General features: G+C 40.3%; 1 protein-coding gene across 3 annotated transcripts in view; it reads left to right on the forward strand.

The window, feature by feature from the left end:
- Window positions 1-15,568, forward strand: part of CERKL (CERK like autophagy regulator) — a gene marked incomplete at its 5' end in the record, with an annotated part of 85,584 nt that overhangs the window by 49,924 nt on the left and 20,092 nt on the right. For 2 of the 3 annotated variants that reach the window (XM_081142130.1, XM_081142131.1), the window contains one exon: window positions 10,118-10,249. The exons of the other annotated variant lie outside the window; for it this stretch is intronic. In XM_081142130.1, the coding sequence (XP_080998256.1) occupies window positions 10,118-10,249 (132 nt within the window). The remainder of the gene's footprint in view (window positions 1-10,117; window positions 10,250-15,568) is intronic. 3 annotated transcript variants of the gene reach the window in all.

Below are 15,568 nucleotides of genomic sequence, written 5' to 3' on the forward strand. Positions count from 1 at the left end.
AACACACTGATTTGTGACCAATTTCCAGGCTTTATCTTAAGCAGAATTTTGCAAAACACAAATGCTTACAGCTTACAAAATTAGAAATTGGATCAATCCTAAAATGAGAGTATAATGGGTTGTCATTTAACAACTTTTTCACTGGAAAGAAATGAAGTAAAAAGTAATAAAGCAGCATTCTCACAGTTTGCATAAGTAGGAAATACATAATATTTCATATTAAGTGACAAATTATTATTAAGCCCCCTGGCATTCATTAGACTACCATTAATGGTAATGAAATTGTCACATTTAGATATTATATGTGACTCCAGGAATTTTATTATCTTGTATGAATATATTTATTGCTGTTTGAGGCAGGTAGGTGGATACTGGCAATGATTACATGCTACAGCATTGTGATATTTCCAAATCAACCATATCCTCTCCTTTACCATCACGCAAGAGAAAACATGTATTTTAAAAATTTTTATTCTTTGAAAAATTACCTTAAGTAGAAAATTATGTATTTTGAATATCCCTCAGAATTACTTCTCAGCTTTCTTATACCGAATTGTTAGACTTTTAGAAACACATTATCATTGTTTATAATGATATATGCACGTATATCATTACACACAATGTATAATGCAGGGCTCATTGTTCATAAGTATCAGGCTCCTGAATATTTTGTAGGTGCATCTGTGTACTTCCTTGTAAAATCCATTGTTAGCAAGAACCTTCCTAAGTCAGTTAAACTAGAACCCCCCACCCTCCATATGTGATCTCCCTCTGTATCTGACCAGGTTCTTCCATCTTCCACTATCCCCCTGCTGACATATGATCACCCTGGCCTGTTAGGTGATTTTAGCCAGAATCCATCTCACCTCTGTTTCTTCTTAGTAATTTTCCATCCTGACTCCCACCCTGCTATAAATTCCCAGTTGCCCATTCTTTATTCTGGAAGGAACCCAGCTCTTTCCTCCTATTGCAATAGCTGTGAATAAAATCTGTGTTTACCACTTTACTGTTCAGCTCAGGTTTTTCTTTGACAACATTTTCTTTGACAACAGTCCATAAACTTTTCAAGAGTCTTCATTTTTGCGGTAGAACATATGTTCTTGCAGTACTAAAAACTGTGTGTTTTTTATTTTATTTTGTGGACCTGCAGATAACTAAGAACTCTTAAAATTAAGTCACACACATGTGACCCAGAGAGGATACTGTGAAAAAGCTTTCGAACTGCTAAAAATCATTGAGTTAAAACATGTTTATGAAATCATTCTTGACCATTTTATAGTTAATTTTGTAGTTTGTGAAGGACTTAATGTACAATTATTTTATCAAATTGGATTTTTATAAAGTTAATCATATTTAAGTGCTAATTAATTATTTTAACTAATTTTGTGGTTCACTTCTAAGAAGAGCAGAAGAAAAATAACTTTCCTGAAGCCTGTAACGTATGTTTCTTTCTAGTCTGAATTTTTAATTGGGGAAGTGGTATAGTGAAATAGTTCTACTCTATAGCATCTTCCAAAATAAATTAAAATTCACTTTATCAGATGGTAAAAATAAATGGATGATACATTTGGTTGGATTTTTTTTCTTTTTCTCTTTTGATCTCCTTTCTGCTTGTTTATTGTTGCTCTATCTACATAGTCTTGACTCCTTTATTATTTAAATACTGAAGTATTGAGGTGAGTATTACCAACAGCAGGTGATTTTTCTTCTATTAATTGCTATTCAGTCTGTTGCAGCTGTTAGAAAGATATGTCACACTGGAGGGCTGCATGTGAATTTAGAAGTTCCTGGGCTTGTTTGTTACTTTAAATAAACCACATAGCATTGAGTTATTTTCACCTGTATATGTAAAGATGTGCATCAGTCAGCGCTGGCTGTTATAAAGGGAAATTGATGCACGTAATATAAGTCACTTAATATAAAATATCTGCAACCCTGAGCTCTGCTGGGAAGTTGTGTGAAGGCTAGGCTTTCACCATCAGTGTTACACATTAACTGGGTATAGTTTAATATTAATAGCTCCCGAGAACGTGGCAAAACTGAGGGCTTTATTTCCTGTGTTTGGTTTTGTTCTTTGCAACAATTTGCTTTTCTGTATAAAACGGTTGTGAGTATACACAAGACTGTGACACGGTTCTGGGCTCTTAACTTCGAACACTGTGCCATTTCCATGCCATTTCCATCGGCTGCGCTCAAAACAGCACAGATGTGAGTCTGGGAGTGGCGTCCCCGAAGCTCTCAGGAGCCTTTGTTTGGAGAACACCCTGATTAACCCCCACCCTTCATGGTTCATTGGCTTGCTGATAGATCAAGTTTAAACTAGTACATATTAGCACTTTTGTTACTAACAGAGGGACAGTTGGCCGTTCTGTTTTACATCGCTGGCTCAGTGCGGACTGGCGTGCTGAAAGGTCTCTGCTCTAACGTGTGAATTGAGAGGTTACCAAGGGACTGAGAACCAAGTCAGTTGCATATGAATGTTAAATCGTATCTGCATTTTAATTTTTGGTTATCTATTTTGGGGATGTTTATACTATTGTAAAATTACAGATAAATGATAATTATCACTTTGAGATTCATGTTTTCAAGGAGTTCCGGGAGTTTGTGTCTCATTACAGCTTTCATATTAAACAGTTTGTCATTGTATGAGAGGTGAGCAAGGTCATGACTGCCTAATGCTTTGTGGTGTCGTATTAAAAATATTTTTCATACAGTTCTTTGTAGCCAGTGATTTTATAGAAATCTTTACAGTGTACTGTATTTCTGTATTACATGGAAATATTTGTTGCTTGGGCAAGAGAGCTAGTGTGCACATGTCTATTTTCTCACAAACAAAATTAAACTTTTTATTAATAAATTAATTAAATTTCTTAAAACTCAAAGAACTTTCTGTTCTCTCTTACTTTCCTAACCTAGTTTTCAAAGTCTCCAAATGCTTTTTATTGTTACAGTTCTTTTCATGGAAGATAGGTTTACCTAATCATTTGACAGCCTTAGCTGGTTTATTTTGTCTTAGCATCATCTTCACTCTTGGGCCATCCCCTTGGCTTCCTACTTCTTCGAGTTGTCCTTTCTTTAGTGAGATGAAGTACCAAGTGCCCTGATGGGACTGAGGGACAGCACTGAGTCCAAGCCTAGGATATGACAGTGGAGGTGACTTTTCAATACCGATCAGTGCCATGTAGACTAAAGTCAGTTTCTTCTAGGGATACTTTCTGATTTTTATTATAACTGATGATTTGTTTCTGGAAGGCAAACTGATTCGTTTAGATTCTGAGCAAAAGGGTCAGTATTTCTTTCATTGCTTTTGTAAAATTTAATTTAGAAAAGACTTCACCAGCTCTTAAATATAACTCTTCTACTGGTTTCAAGTTTGTAGATATAGGGAGTAAGTATGAGATAGGGATTGAATTTTTATTTTTAATAGCTTAACTCGGCAGCAATGAGGTTGTTAGCTTTTTCATGTTTAATGTTTCTTTCAAAAAATTTAAATGTCTATTGTAAAACCTATTTTTTTGTTTTTTTGTTTTACACATCTTTGGTTCTTTGTGAAGTATTGGCTTTAACCCTTTATTTTAATTTTAGGAATTAATATAAGTGGTTTCATTTCTGGACTTCTACATCACCACAATTTAAAAAGTAAAGCTTTTTGCTTAAATGATTGTTTTACAGGATTGACATTTTGTTTTTTAATACAATTGGAATTGTAGTTTTATAATTTAATTGTTTTTAATTTTTACTTTATTTTAAAAGGAATGTTAATTCAGTATTTATTTATTTATTGGGTATCTACTGTGTGCCAGGCACTATTCTAGGAACTAGTAAGATAGCAGAAAGCAGAACCACAAAGTCTTTGGCCTCAAGTAGCTTACATTCCAGTGGTAGTGGGTTGTCTTAGTCTGTTTGGGCTGCTATAACAAAGTGCCATAGACTGGATGGCTTGTACGTAACAGATACTAATTTCTCATAGTCCTGGAGGCTGGAAGTCTGAGCTCAGGGCGCCAGCATGGTCAGGTTCCAGTGAGAGCCCTCTTGTTGTGTCTTCACCTGGCAGAAAGAGAGGTAGAGAGCTCTCTGGGGTCTCTTTAATAAGAGCATTAATCCCATTCATAACAGCTCTACCCTCATCACTTAATCACCTCCCAAAGGCCCCACCTCCTAATACCTCGCATTGGGGATTAGGATGTCAGCACATACATTTTGAGAAGACACAAACATTTAGTCTATAAGAAAGAAAAATTGGAAAATATCAACTATATTTCTATGATGTCAAATGATAGGAACTACAAGGCAATAGGATGAAAGTATTTGCTATTATGCAGAGGTGGTTAAGGAAGGCCTCATTGGCTGTGAAGTTTTAGAAGAGGGCTGAAAGCAATGGGGAAAAGAAGCCATGTGGCTATCTAAGGGAAACATGTTCCAAGCAGAGGGAACAGTAAGTGCAAAGGTTGAGCAAGAAAGTCCTGTGCAGAGTCAGGTTAGCAGGGAGCAAAGTAACGGGGTCATAAAGGACAAGGTCATATAAAGGTGGCTAGGAGTAGAGCACAAGGGTCTTGCAAGCTTTGTATGGCTTTTGACTTTTATTCTGGGTAAAATGGGGGCCATTTGGGCATTTTAAGCACAGGAACAACCTAATATCACTTACTTTTAAAATAGATATTCTGGCTTCCAAGTAGAGAATAGACTATATGAATGGGAGAAAAGATTCAAGCAGGAGACCAGGTAAGTGGAAATGGGTATAATCCAGGTGAGATGTGGTGACTTCAGTCGGGGTGAGAGCAGGAGAGGTGGTCTGAAGAGGTCAGACTTTGTACTTGTTTTGAAGACAGACCTGGCTGGTTTATTAACTTAGTGGATATGGGCTATAGAGAGAGAAAAGTCAAGGATGATACCAAGATATTTTTTAGTGTATTATGAAAAAATGTCAGACATAGAAAATATTAAAAAACCTTACAACGGCCACCTATATTTCTACCACCTGTGCGAGCTACTGTGTCCTCCCAGTTCTGAAGACCAGCTCTTACCCCACGTCACTCCTTCCGACACTACTGCTGTCATAATTCCCTGTGTTTAATAGAAGTTCTCTCCGTTTTTGGCCTCTCCTCTTCAAAGATCTTCACCTGCGCTTCACTTTACCCACCTCCTCCCATAACCATATTTCTCAGTCAGTGGTTCTCAAAGTGTGGTCCCCAGACCAGCGCCATGAGCATCACCTGGGAACTTGTTATAAAGGTGAACTCAGACCCCCCGGCCCCCGACTGCTGAGTCCACAGCCCTTCAGGTAATTCTGATGAATATGGAAGCTCATCAGATCTTGTTATTATGATTAGCTATAGCTCAGCCTCAGTTTCAAGCATCCCACCCCGTGTGGCTCCAGCCTTCTGTCTTCCTAGCTCACTGTTCTACTCTCCCAGCTCCTGAAATCCTTCATCTTCACTGAGACCACAATTTATTGACTCTGCAACTTTCTCACTAGTTCTTACTCTTATGTCTCCACCGTCCTTCTATCCAGCCACTCACATGACTACTCTTTGACTGTTCCCTTTCACATACCCTATCCAAAAAGTAAACTTGTCCCGTCGGCTCTCCCTTCAACATATATCTAGAATCTCACTGTTTTTTATAACTTCTGCTTTACTCCAGTCCAAGCACAATCATTCCCCACCTGGAGTAATTCAGCTGCTCTTTGTCAGTATTTGCTCTCACTGTGTCTACTTCCCACACGGCAGCTAGGTGATCTTTCTTACACCCAAGGTTATGTTGCTCAAAATTCTCCATGCTTCTCCTGCCACTCAGAGCAAAGGCCACAGTCACCAATGCCCACAAGGCTCTGGGTGATCTGATCATCTCTAGCCAGCAAGTCACTTCTGCTGCTTTTCCCTTCCCTCTTTCCCATAACAGAGCTTCATTTTTATCCTTAGGACTTATTACCACTTGACCTACTCTCAATTCTCTTGTTCATTTCTGTGTCCCACCATCGGCATGAAGCCTCTTGAGGGCAGACGTTTTTCTCATCACTGGTAGAGCCTCAGTTTCTAGTAGCCTTCCTGGCAAATAACCAGCATACAGTTTTTTTGTGTGACTAATGAATGGATGTCATTGTTTTCTATATGGCCTAAGGGTAACACTACCCTTTTACTCATTCATGAAATATTGTGTGCCTGTCACTAAGGAGTTAGAATATGAAGAAAACTCTAGAGAGTTTCTTGGCCAATGTGAGAGAGCAGCTAATAGATAGATATAACATCACAGCATTGTAAGTATCAAGATCGGGGTGTCTGTGGCCCTGTAAGAACAAATAGAGGGAATAGCCCAGCCCAAGTCACAAAGCCAGGAGGCTATGGTGGGATTTCCCAAGGAAGTGATGACTAAGGTGAGTTAAAACAAAGAGAAGTTAATTGGGCAAAGTGGCTGTGGTGGCAGAAAATGTAGGCGGGCAGATAGAGGGGAGGGCAGGTGCAAGGGCACTGTGGTAGAGGGAACATGGCAAGCTTGGGAAACTGAATAGAGGGGAGGGAGCAGGAAGGAAGAAGGTTAGAGACTGCTAATTATATCTCTCTATTCCATCTAATTAAGACCATGTTTAAAAATTCTGCTTTATTCGTAGAAATCCCCCATCTGATCTCTAAATTGGTATTAAATGATCACCTGATTTATATACACTTAGGCTGTAGCTTCCTAATCATCAGATTAAGTGCACCCAAAAGGAAGAGAAATGAGAAAATGAATACAGGCTCTGGTGAAAAATTATCTTTGTGGATTTGTAGTTAAAAGACCTCGGTTTACCAGAATACCTAAGGAATGAAATATTCTGATTACTTTATTTAGTTTTTATTACTGTCGTTAACTGAGGCTTATTGCTAACTGAGGCTTAAGAATAAAATTATTTTGTTTAAATCTTTTTGGAAAATCTTTAAACAATAGCTTTATCCCCTTTCTTGCCTTACTTAGGGGATTATTTCACAAAGGCTGGATGGGACATGTAGTGTCCACTTTTATGCACATATGTTTAAAGGCTACAAGCTTTCAAGTACAATGCACTTAGCCTCACAAGCCCCGATGACTGTTTCTCATTTCCACACTTCCATTCTCCCATGGTCATGATGTAGGAAGAGGGAGAAACAAGTTGGCTTTTATGATAACATTTGGGGACTGCATTTGGTGCCTAGATACCTTCCGTTGGACTGCCTCTGCCTGAGAAATGAAGCAGGGTCCTTTGATAAATTTACCAGGTACCAGAAACTTAATTTCAATATTTAATCTGACACTTGGACTCTGGGGTTTAGAACAAGTTTCTTGTCCTTGTCATGTTTTTGATAAAAGTGAGCCTGGACTCATGTGCCTGGCCCTCCTGGTTAAAGGACAGCAGTTCTGTCCTTGAGGGCAGTTTTTTCTTTTTATACCTGATTCGAATCATACATCACATGTACTTGTTGGAATAAGTCGTCTGCCTTTCGTCTTTCACGGCCTTGATGTTTTTTTTAAGAGTTTAAAGCAGTTATTTAAGAATGCTCCTCAGCTTGCTGGCCTGGGTGCTCCATCCTGTTCCATCCACACTGGGCACTCTGGGCAGACGTGCCTGTGCGCCCCTGGTGCTGTGTGCTGCGGCTCATGAGGCCTGTGTATCTGTTTGTACCATAAGGGTGTTGGTTAACTTTGGTCACTTGACTCAGGTGGAGTCTACAGACTTCCCGCTGTAGATGGGGACATTTTTACCCTTTGTAATGAGAACAATAGGGAGGGGCAGAGTTTAAGATTAGGTAAATATTCTGTTCCCCATCTGACTGTCACTGATGGTCTTAACATCCATTGCTGAATCTTGCCCGAATCCATTGTTGTTATGATGGTTGAAAATAGTGATTTTTTTCTAACTCTAACTTCTCCCATATTTATTAGTTGTCATTCCACTATAAGACGGAGCTTCTCCTCCAGTTTAGTATGATATATTACTATCTTTATCCCATTTTGCATTGTCAGGTTTGGCCAATGGGAATCCTGAGCTGAGGTAGTGGGTATTGCATCAGAGTGTTTTGTATACGTGTTATAAAAATAGTTAATAGAGGCGCAGAGAGAAAAGTGGGAGTGACACGCCAGAGTGGTGAATTCTGTTGGTGACTGGGTAAGTGGGAAAGGCTTCAGTGAGAAAGTGGCATTTGAAGTGAGCTTTGAAAAAGTAGCATTTTTAGAGAAATGATGATAAGATGGAAAGGAAAGGAAAAACCATCTGAATGAAGGAGGGCCTGGAGTACCTCGTATTTGGCAAGTACCTGGGCCCAAAGCTTGATGGGGAAGCTGAAATGGAACAGAAAACCTTCTGTACTTACTTAGCTTTGTGCATTTGCCGCGCTGGCCGCACTGCTTAGTCTCCTCGGTTGCCCCACCTCAGCTCTTCTGCTCAGGGACAGGGTGAGGTGTAAGGAAGGAGGGAATTTTAAGTAGTGAAAACAGCATGAGCCAAAACCCCCACTCAAATGCTCCCTTCTCCGGGAAGCCTTTTCCAGGTCCCTACTAGGAGATATCCACCTCCTCTCTGACACTCCGGTGGCCCTGTGTGACTCTGTTAGCAAGTCCGTTCTGTCCTGCGCTGCTTATATTGGTGGATCTGTGTTCTTTCTTTAAAGCATGAACCGTGTCTTAATTGCTTTGCCCCTCTCCCCAGCACTCAGCACAAATGCTCAATAAATGTTTCTCAGTGTGTGAGAAAAGGAGAGAGCTGGGTAGGAGTTCGTTGGGGGAGGGCTCTGAATGTCATTGTAAGGTGTTTGAGCTCACTCTGCCTGCAGCTATGAGCCAGGGCAGCTTTTGAACAATGCAGGGCTGGTCAAGCTGGGTGGGAAGACATCAAAGTGCCGCTGCTGGCCCAGAGAACACTGAGCCGGGAGGGGCAGGAGGAGTGGGAGGAAGTAGTTACCATCTCCTGAAGCTCTGGGCACTCATTTGAATGTGGGAATTGAAAAAGGAAGGAATTGCGCATGGCTTTGAGGTTTCAGGACTGGGTGATAGGAGACTGACTGAGGCCTCTTAGCAAAAAAGGGACCCCAGGGGCCATTACAGAGCATGGAAGGAGTTCAGCATGGTCCTGTCACTGCCTCATCCCAAATGCTCCCTGGATTCAAAACACTATGTGCTAGTGAAAGATTCGGTTATATCAAATATGATGAGAAATGAAATATTGTCTCTACTTGAGGCTAACAAAGCTGACTTTGGTGTAATGAACATTTTTCATTTGGCTCTAGTAGTGGTCTTATTACAAACGGATGTTAGTAACCGCTTTTTTAACCTTGACTCGAGGCCATGTGAGAGTAGCTTACCCTGAAATGGTCAGCAGCTTTCTTTTGGCTCCTCTGTTCCTCCAGCCCCTTCCTAACAACAGAAAATTTGCTTTGCACCTGCTCCAACTGGGTTCTAAGTGATAAACATCTTGCAAGCCCAGAAAATTGTAGTATCAAATCTCAGCCCCAACTGTGAGGCCACACTATCATCGAATCCCCGCTGAGAGGGGCTGCTTTCCCAGTTCCCAGGGGAAGCGTCCTTCCTCCCCTGGCCCCTTTTCAGGCTTGAACTTAGACCTAAACCCACTTTTTAGCTCCCAGCATGCATTGCTCTGGCTGCTGGCCCTGACCTGGCCCTGCATGCTCTCCTCCACCCCACAGGCAGGCCTGGGTAGCCCTGAGGTCACCAGAATGCCCAGTTCCAATTGTGAGCATATTTTTCCAAGAAGAGGAAATAGACTTTTCTATTTGTTACAGTCCATTGCTTTTCTCCCCAGAAATAAATGCTAAAGGAGCATTGGATATATTATTTGTGATTTGGTAAATATATAAAAACATTGCTTAATAGTCACAACGTTCCTTTCATTCACATCTTCCTTCATAAATTAAATGCTTTGTTATAACTCATGATTTATGTTAAGAGGGATATTCCTACTTCACTGCTAGGAAATGTAAATGTTTTCATCTAATGCTGGATTTAGAAAAACTCTTTTAAGAATTTCAAATAATAAATACTATTCAAATAGGTATATAACATTCTAACTGGACTTAGTCTATGGTTTTAAAGGGAATAGAAAAATGCTGACAGAGACTAAAACGTTTCCTTCTTTATGCTTGCCTCTTAGGTTTTTCAAACAGACCAAAGTCATTAAAAATACTCCTTAATCCCCAAAGCCACAAAAAAGAAGCTATGCAGGTCTATTATGAGAAGGTTGAACCACTGTTGAAGATTGCAGGAATAAAGACTGATGTAACAAGTAAGTCGTTTTCAGAATATAATTTTGCCATTTAAAAAAATCACATTTTAGGAATCAAAATAACCTGAATTTGTTCTTAATCCAAATTTAGGAAGCTACTAGTAACATCTAAAACTGTTTAAGTGTTTCCATAACCTCTACTGTAGCCAGCTTTAGGATTATAAATTTAATTATTATTATTATTTTTTGCTGATATTTTTATTAGAATATCAGTATATTCTCTTTAGAAAGTTTTCCAGACTTTAAAAAGTATCAGGTATCATTTTAAAGGGAGCTGCACACTGTTGATGTCTTCAGTGACATGTTTGCTGTGTACACATCACTCCTGCAGTTGGCCACCATTGATTTCTGCTCATTTAAATGCTGGGTGTTCTTCCACAGACTCCTTCATTAGGTGGTTTTTGTTCTGACTCTGACCCCTGCTGGTTAGGTCAAAACTAAGCACGTAACTGCTGGTTTTAGATGAATTTAGAGAAGCCAGAAGCTTCAATCCATTGCCTAGAATAAGAAAGTGCTTAGGTTTGTGCCCAGGAAAATAGAAATTTGCTATTTCTAAGGTTAATAGAAAGACGATTAGTAAAATCCTTTTCAACTTTTTGAAGTTGGTGACCAAATTCCTTTATTTTCTTGAGATAAGATTGTTTTTTCCATGGGGAGGTAGACTGAGAAGGAGAGTCAATGCTATTGATAATCATACCCTCAATTTTTCTGATCTTATTTCTATGTAGCTTTAGTAGAACACAGTGTACATTTATAGAGAATTTTAATTTATGAAGAGTACTGAGTGATAAGCCTGCTCAAAAAACAAGGCCACAGTGCTCTTGGGATAACCTCTTCCTAATTCTAAATTCCTGGAGGTGGGATCCAGAGTGACCTGGCTTTGCTCAGCTGTGACCTCAGGAGAGGGGGTTCTCAATGTTACCAAGGTTAGTGAAGGCCACATCCCATATCTTGATGAATTGGGGTAGAAGGAAGTTCCTAAAAATAAAAAGAAAACAAAGAAAAGGCAATCATTGTGGGACCATCAGCCACCTGAAAAGGAATCTACAACAACAGAAGTTCAAGAGAAACTACAATAAAAAAACACAAGAGAAATTTCTGAATTAAAATGAAATCGTGGCTGTCCTGTGGCGTATGGCTCAGTTGGTTGGGTGTCATCCCATGCACTGAAAGTCTGCAGGTTCCACTCCCGGTCAGGGCACATGCCCTGCCTCCTGGCTCAATCTTGGTAGGGGCCATGCAGGAGGCAGCTGATTCATGTTTTGCTCTCACATCAGTGTTTCTCTCTCTCCCTCTCCCTTTCTCTCTCTCTCAAAATTAATACAAATATTTAAAAAATAAAATCATAGCCAGAGAACATGTATGCATAACCCATAGACACTGACAACAGTGTGGTGATGGCCAGAGGGAAGGGGGAGCGGGAGCTGGGTGGAGGTGGGAAAAGTGGGGACAAATGCGGACATCTGTAATAGTCTCAACAATAAAAATAAAGTTAACAAATAAAAGTAAAAAAATGTACTGGTTGCTAAAATCTCAAAAAATAAAATAAAATCATAGCGTAGAAGTTAATCTTTCATCTTTGTGGCTTTTGGCTTACTTGGGTGACTTATAAGAAAAAGAAACAATCCAGATCTATCATTCCTTCCCACTGCAGAGATTCAAAGATCAGCAGAAAAAAAAGTCTGAAATTCATATTGGGATGAGACAATTTAAAGTGGAATAAACTTATTGGCAAACTCAATAACATTAATTATTTTGTTTCATATTTTGATTTAATATCCAGAACAGTTTAACGTGGATATTATCATATATCACTCAGTTCAGGAAGCCCTTGTTGAATGACTCGTGTTAACCATGGTGCAGAATGGAAGATTAGTAAGCTCTGCAACCTGTTCTTGAGTGACCTGTAGTTCATTAGGCACTCAAATAGATGCTTAAAATAAGTATAACTGGGATAACATAGAAGAACTAGGGTGTCTCAAAGGGTGATATTAATTTCGATCAGAAGACTCAGAGTATTTGAACTGGGCAGTTTTGGAGGGTCAGAGAAGCAAAGAATGATTTTCTGTGCAGATGCAGCAGAAGAAAAGTGAGGGGAGGAAGGTAAGCCAGCAGGCACGTACAGGTAAGGTGTGCGTGTGTGTATTGTACCCATAATATCCGGGGAGCTCTTTTGCTCTGCCTTTCAGCTTTGACTTCATGTTAAATCCGATCTCTTCCATCATCATAAAATGGTTGCCAGTGGATTTGGATTTTTCTGGATTCAAATCTAGTGGGGTGGGAAGAGGTGTGCGTATCTGAGAGATCCAACATGCTCTAATCTCGAACAAGATTCAGATTTCTTCCTTATAGTTTGACTGTCCCAATGGAGTATGCATGCCCAACCTGGAGCAGTTACTCTCTCAACTCTCCGTAACCTTCCCTTGGACTGAAGGTGGGGCCCCTTTTTCCTGAAGGCTGAGAATACCTGAACCAAATCTGGGTTCTTTTAGCAAGACAAAAAGGGCAAATGGGCTTCTGTGGAGGTTCCCAGCAGTGTACACTGGAGGAAGTTTGAGGCTAGGTTATGGATAGACCTTTATGCTACACTCAGGAGTTTACTCATCAGGTGTTGATCGGAGTTGGTATAAATTTTTTACCATGGTGTGGTAATCTGGTTTAGCAAAAATGATTCTGCCAGCAGAATAGAGAGTAGAAATAAAGAGAGACAGAGAGGAGGAACGGAAACCGGCACAGAGGCCTGACCTAAGGCAGAGGTGATGATAGCAATGTAGTTTCCTTCTTAAAACAGTCGTCTGGGAGAGAAAAGGTGGTGTTCTAGGGCTTGTTTTCTAAATTTGTAAATGTTATTGAATATTATGTTTAGTTTGACATTAAATAAAATTAGGGTATTACACAAAGGAAATTTAGAATTTACGTATTTGTGCAGAACTGCTAATTTTTAGTTGCCTAACACTCCTCCTACAGGCAAGATTATAAAACTGCATCTTTTGCTTGTAGAACCATTTCGGTATGTATATTGGCTAAATACTTATATAAAAAATGCTTCCTATTTTGTGTGGACTGAATAACCATGTGGATTCTTGAAAAGTTTTAGAATCCTCCTGCCTATCCTCACAGTGTAGTTCTGTAGTTTGGATAAGGTAATGTACTTGAAACGACCTTTTGTATTATAAAGTGCTATAGAAATGTCATAATGCTGTGCATTTCCGTTTCACAAAGTTATGCAATAGTAAGATTCGATTCACACTTCATTTGAAAGAAAAACTATCTGAAAGAGTAAAGCAAGGAGAGTACATGTTTTCTGCATGTCCAGGATGATTGTTGTTTCAATGTATCTTGTGTCCATTGCTGAGTGCAGATGGAATCTGACTTACATAATAATGATTTACATATACAGTGATTAATTCATTAGAAGGTAGTGTTATATAAATGAGGATTTGAAAAATTATAGTTAGATATTTTCATTTTAAAGTAATTTTTTGTATAAGTTTCTTTTAAAAGTCTCATCACACTAATAAAAATACACGCACTCCTTTCATTTTGCTTCTGCTGAAGCCCTAATCGCTCCTGGAAATAACGGCAGCATCTTTAGAAATAGATGAGCTGAAGTTGCAGCCCCCTTATCACCAGTGCAGGATCTTATTTTCGTAATGATTCAGAAGAACTTCTGGAAGAAACTGGAAAGAACTGAATTATTTTTCCTAACTTAGTGTATGAATCAAGGAAAAGCATGAGTGGCAGGCTCACGCAGGCGTATGATACCATTTCTTTCTCTTCCTGCCAAAACAGAGACTTCAGGAATTACACCATTAAAGGAAGAGGAATTTTGAGAGCTCCTAGATTCACAGGATAATCCCGAGAAATAAAGGTGAAAAGGTCAAGGCGGCAGGGAAGTCAAGCTGGGAACTTTAGAGGCCCTTCTAGTCAGTCTCCGCCGCGTGGGGGTGCAGGTGTGTGACATTCCTCGTGGGTGAGCACCCAGCCTTCGTTTACGCCCCCTATGACCGAGTCATGTATGCCCTTCATGGGCAATACTGGTGGACAGTCTTATCTTGAATTCAGGGTCACTGTGTTTTGTGCAGATCAGAAAAGGACACCTCCTTTGTGCTGACTTACAAAAAGCTGCCCTGCTGGGCCGGTTCAGTTCAAGATCCCCTAGCATGCTGGGTAGGTGTACTGGCTGGGTTGCAAACCCGCCTGCCCTCTGGCCCGATGCCTTTGTGCAAGGCATAAACTAAACAACAGGGCGAATTTGTGAGCTGGCATTTGCCTCTTTGTAATTTTATCTACTAGAGTTAATGTTACCTTTTACGGTAATACATAATAAATGACATAAGTGTGTCCCGTCTTCTGTATAAGAGTCACTGAGCTATTTGAAAACAGATATACTAACGATCCTTGATCTCGCTTGTTGGTGACATGCAATTCTATCTCCCTCAGTCAATCTTTGTGTTAGCAAAGGACTGCTGAGCCTTGTCATGCCCATTATCACGGTCAAAGGTGCCTCTCTGAATGCAGCCTCCTTTGCCAGCTCAGGCCCAGGGGAGTGCCCATCACCAGAAAATTTTTACTTCCTGGCTGGCCCTGGGCAGAATTGTCAAGAAAGTGGTTTATCGTCACTTCCTTTTTCTCCTTCTGGCATCTAATTTTTACCAACTCTCTTTGAATTTTTTCTCCCTGGCTCTTTGTATGTCTGACTGATGCCTCTTGTTATCCCTGACATCCCCCCACAGAAACCTAGGCAATCTGGAAAACACACACGAGTCACTACAGATGCTAGCGGGCCGAGGCATCGCTCCTTTCCAACGCTACCGGCTTCTTATTAAAATTCTGGATCGTGGATATTCTTGCATCATAGCCAGCTAGGGAGAGGGGAAATTCTAGGAGAAAGCTTCTTTTTACTATCCCTTAAATAATTGTGGATGTAAATGGCTGATCCCATTTCTAATCAGATGTCAGAACGTTGGAACTCTATCCCCGGGGGCAGTGAAGAGTCATGAGTGGGGTTTCTGTAGGGAAGTAGCGTGGTTAAATAAGTTTGAGAAAGGCCGTTGTGGAGAGCGTGGGATGGAGGGCGGAGAGAGACGGGGAAGAGGCTGTTGTGGCATGCACATGAAAGATGGGGGTGCCGTGTCCGGGCAGTGTTGGCTTGAGGAACCTTGGGACGCTGCAGCACAGTTGAAGACAGAGGCAGGGGACCTTGGCGTGGAGTGGCTGTGGAGCGTCAGGGGGATCACCTAGGAAGGAGTCACTCTTCCCTCTTGGGCAGCGGGGCGTGGATTATGGAACACACACGGAACAATATATTTGGGAGGA

Source organism: Miniopterus schreibersii (genome assembly GCF_964146895.1).
Source record: "Miniopterus schreibersii genome assembly, chromosome: 7".
NCBI classification, from domain to species: domain Eukaryota; kingdom Metazoa; phylum Chordata; class Mammalia; order Chiroptera; family Miniopteridae; genus Miniopterus; species Miniopterus schreibersii.